The 4,136-nt window shown below is 43.4% G+C and overlaps 1 protein-coding gene across 2 annotated transcripts in view; it reads left to right on the top strand.

The window, feature by feature from the left end:
- Positions 1-4,136, top strand: part of Golga1 (golgin A1) — a 50,080-nt gene that overhangs the window by 31,338 nt on the left and 14,606 nt on the right. For both annotated transcript variants that reach the window (XM_029536361.1, XM_021192918.2), the window contains 3 exons: positions 133-228; positions 1,199-1,348; positions 2,161-2,256. In XM_029536361.1, coding sequence (XP_029392221.1) covers positions 133-228; positions 1,199-1,348; positions 2,161-2,256 — 342 coding nt within the window. The remainder of the gene's footprint in view (positions 1-132; positions 229-1,198; positions 1,349-2,160; positions 2,257-4,136) is intronic.

The following is a 4,136-nucleotide window of genomic DNA, read 5'->3' as shown; positions in this document are numbered from 1 at the left end:
AACTCAGAAATCCGCCTGCCTCTGCCTCCCAAGTGCTGGGATTAAAGGCGTGCGCCACCACACTATGCTTTAAACCTGCCCAGTTTCTTGTGACTAAAAAGGCAGAAAAAAAATACTTCTGTTTCCCCTCAGGTGAAGGACCTAGAACAGAGTCTACAAGCTGCTGAAGAGCAGCTAAGCCACAGTAGAGATGTTGTGGCTGGCCAGGAAGCCCAGATCCAGAAGCTTGTAAGTATTCACCATGTGCAGGCGCAGTGCTTTCCATCAGCACCTTTGCAGATACCCCAGATGTTCGCAACAGGGTTCAACATGAACAGAACAAGAAATAGGGAGGTTACCCTGGGAGGGTCAGTGTTACCCAGAGCCATGACTAACTGGTAGTTTCTACCCAACATCCGCTTTTGTTGAGGGCCCTTTTGTGGGTCCTCAAAAGTTCAAAGCTTAGCTTTCAGTCAGAGGTGTGGAAAACAGGTCAAAACCATGGGATGAGCAGGGTATTGTGACGTAGACCATTAATCCCAGCATTTGCAAAGCTGAAGAAGACAGATCTTTCTGAGACCAAGGCCAGCCTGGTCTACATAGTGAGTTCTAGCTGGCCAAACCTGCATATTGAGATGCTCTCAAAAAAAAACAAACAAACAAACAAAAAACAACAACAAAAAAAAATGGGTTGAAATATTTGTACAGCCATCACAGCCTGAGTGAGCAAATAAATTGGAGCTAGGGAAATAAAAGCAGCCAACATTGATTTCCTGTTGTGGCATCCCTAGCACTGTGCAGGATGCTTTTCAGTTAGTCCTTGTAGCATACTTAATAAGTTGGCATTGTCCATCATACTCATTCAGTAGAAGAGGTGAGCATAAAGGTAGCAAGACTCACATCTGTCTCACGCATAGCCCTGTTCTTCACCACCTCATTCTTCTGCCTCCCCCAGGTAAACCTCAGCCATAGAGATCCAGTGAGTAGCAATGGGGGCCTATATCTGAAGACAGGGTGGTGCTCAGCATACACCATAAAGGATATGCCAGTGGAATCAGGACAAATGCATGGCTTCAGTTTCCATGACAGGCCAGACCTAGCAGCAATATGTAGAACATGCAGAGGTTCGAACTCACTAGGGCAGCCAAGGTCAAAGGGTAGTATCTCTTAGACACTCAAATCTTTGTGTCTTATATTAACTGTTCTTATTTTACTGCAGATCACTACAAACCAAGAGAACAGCCTCTCCCAGCAGCAGGTTCTTGCCCTGGAGCAGCATTGCAGGGAGCGCATCCATGCCCTGGAGGCCCAAATTGAAGCTCTGGAACAGACACGAGTAGCTGACCAGATAGCCTCAGAGCAGGGAATGGTGAGTGGAGTGAGCGTCAGCACATGCAGGAGCACTGTGTCACTGCCGCTAAGCAGAATGGTGCCTCTCTAGGCTGGGGAACCACTTGAGAGTGCAGTTCACCTTTCCTATAAGGATTTAACCTGCTTAGGAAGCTGGAATTAAAAAGACTTCTCTTTACAGAGATGCACAGCAGATGGATTCACCACAGGGACATCTTCCTGATCTCTAATAGTCCTCTTGAGTTTTTCTGAAATCCATATTGTCTCTTTCTCATGACTTCTCTCTTCTATGATCCCTCTGTGTCCTACAGTATTAAGAGAAATGATTTTCTTAAGGACTTAGAGATTGAGCCTCATACCTGCTAGGCTCTACAACTGAGCCACTGTCCTACCCCTGGAGAGTTTCAGGTTTTCTTCCTTGTCCCTGCCTGTTGCTTACTTGATGCTTGTGGTGACTGAAATAAAGGTAATTTCTTTTATGGAGGTCAGAGATTATATATGAGCTATCTTCCTCAGTTGCTTTCCATCTTACTTTTCGAGATAGAATGTTACTAATTTGGCCAGAATAGCTGACCAACAACCCCCAGAGTGCCACCAGGCTCTGCCCAGCACTGGAATTACAGGTGTGCACCACCACTCCCAGCTTTTTCACATGGGTGTTGGGAATCTGAATTCAGATTCTCATACCTTCATTAAGCACATTATCAGCTGAGCAGTTTCCTCAGTCCAAGAAAGGTTATTTCAAAAGGACAACATCAGAGAGATCAGACTGCTTATGAGAAAATATGGCAGGTAAGACCTATTCTTATAAGTGCTCTGCTCAATTTACAGCAACAACTGCAGCAGGAAAATGTGGCCCTTAAAGAAAGCAGAAATGAATGTGAACATTCCTTACAACATCACCAATTGGAACTAAAGAAACTAAAGGTATTTCTGTAATAGAATCAGTTTTATAGAAGTTCCTATCTGTCCCGGATGTTTGGAATGCACAGGTGAAAGCCCTGCACTTACAGCAAACAGTAAGTGGAAGTGGCTTCTGCTCCAGTGCTTCTGTTAGGTGTCCTCTGGAGTAGCAGCAGGGCCCCTAAACACAGCCATCTCTCCAGCCCCAGCCTGCCCTCTCTCTTAGAGGCCCTCGAGGCTCCCTGGGCCCTTTACAATACCTTTGGGAGGTAAGTCATGGCAGTTTTTTGTCCAGTCTGGTCCTAATATCAAGCCTTTGCAGAACTTCTCTGTTGGAACACCTGTAGCTCAGGGCCTGCCCCTTGAGGCTCCCAGTAACAATATCCAATGAGTTGCTTAGACAATATTTCTTCATGAAAAGCATGTATCTTGTAAGCAGATTTTCTTCTTTTTTAACTAAGACTCAAACCCAGGATCTTGTACATACTAGATAACCACTATAGTGCTAAATTATATATCTATCCCTGTCTGTATTTTTTATTTGAGACAAGGTCTTAAGTTGGTGTGGGAGCCTTTAATCCCAGAACTTGGGAGGCAGAGGCAGGCGGATTTCTGAGTTTGAGGCCAACCTGGTCTACAGATTGAGTTCCAAGACAGCCAGGACTACACAGAGAAACCCTGTCTCAGGAAAAAAAAAGTTGGTGTAGACTGGCTTTGAATTTTCTATCTAGCCCTAAAAAGGTTCTGAGTTTGCAGTCAGCCTGATTCAGTTTCCCAAGTAGCTGTGGTTAAAGGCATGTACCATAAAGGCCTCACTAAAGTTAGTTGTTTTGGTTTTTTTGTTTGTTTTTATTCCATCAGCAGATATCTGAGTACCCTGATTGCAGGCACCATGAGAAGTGTTAGTATGTGTCAACAGGCAGTCTTGGAGCATATAACTAGAAACAGTAAACTACTTGCAAATACTAGCAAACGCTATAAAGAAAAGGAAGCCTTGTAAAGGACAAAATGGAAAGGGAAGGCTTTGGTGGCAATACAGCCAAAGATGTGAACAGTGAGACCAACAATGTATACTTTCAAGGAAGGACTGTTCCAGACATAAGAAGTGGCTCTAAGATATGAGAGAGCTTGTTCTGTTCAAAGAACTGCTGGAAGGCCAGTGTGGCCAGTGCTGAGTGACATTTGAAAGTATAATGGAAAGCCATTGCGGGGTTTGAGCAGAAAAGCATGGGAGAGGTTTTGTTTTAAAGGGATTTCTCTATTTATAGGTAGAGAGATTTCTGAAAGGAAAGCTTTTAGTAACACAGACAGGAAAGGATGGTTGTGTTCGTTGAGCATATGGAAGATACATTCAGCTTCTGGATGAATGCTACTCATGGAACATTTAGGACTTGCCACAGTGCAAGGCGAAAATGAGAGGAAGGGGAGTTGGAGTGACTCCTAGGTTTGGTTTGTGAGGCTCAGTGCTCCATGGCCTCAGCAGTGATGGCATTTTAACTAAGATTCTTTGTGTAGGCACCTTATAGCAAATGTGCACTGTCGGCTCTTAAGAGTATTTTGGTCTCTGTCTACTAAATTTCAGTAGCCAGCCCACTAATGACATCCAGAAATGTCTTTTGGGAACCAAAATTCCACCTGACTTGAGGTAACTGGGCACATAGAGATACCATCCACAGATGTCTAGGACATACCTAGTAGTTTTTTTATTTTTATTTTTTTATTTTTATTTATTTATTTATTTTTTACCTAGTAGTTTTTTAACTGAAAAAAACTGGAAGTCAGGGCAGAGGTTTAAGGTAAATATATAAATTAGAAAAACAACAAAATACTCATGAAAGGATACAGGTACAGAGACAAAATTTAGAGCTAAGATGAAAGGATGGACTATCCAGAGACTACCCCAT

The sequence above is a fragment of the Mus pahari genome, chromosome 3 (genome assembly GCF_900095145.1).
Source record: "Mus pahari chromosome 3, PAHARI_EIJ_v1.1, whole genome shotgun sequence".
NCBI classification, from domain to species: Eukaryota; Metazoa; Chordata; class Mammalia; order Rodentia; family Muridae; genus Mus; species Mus pahari.
Note: the sequence above shows the minus strand (reverse complement) of the source record. Positions and strands in the feature narration are given on the sequence as shown.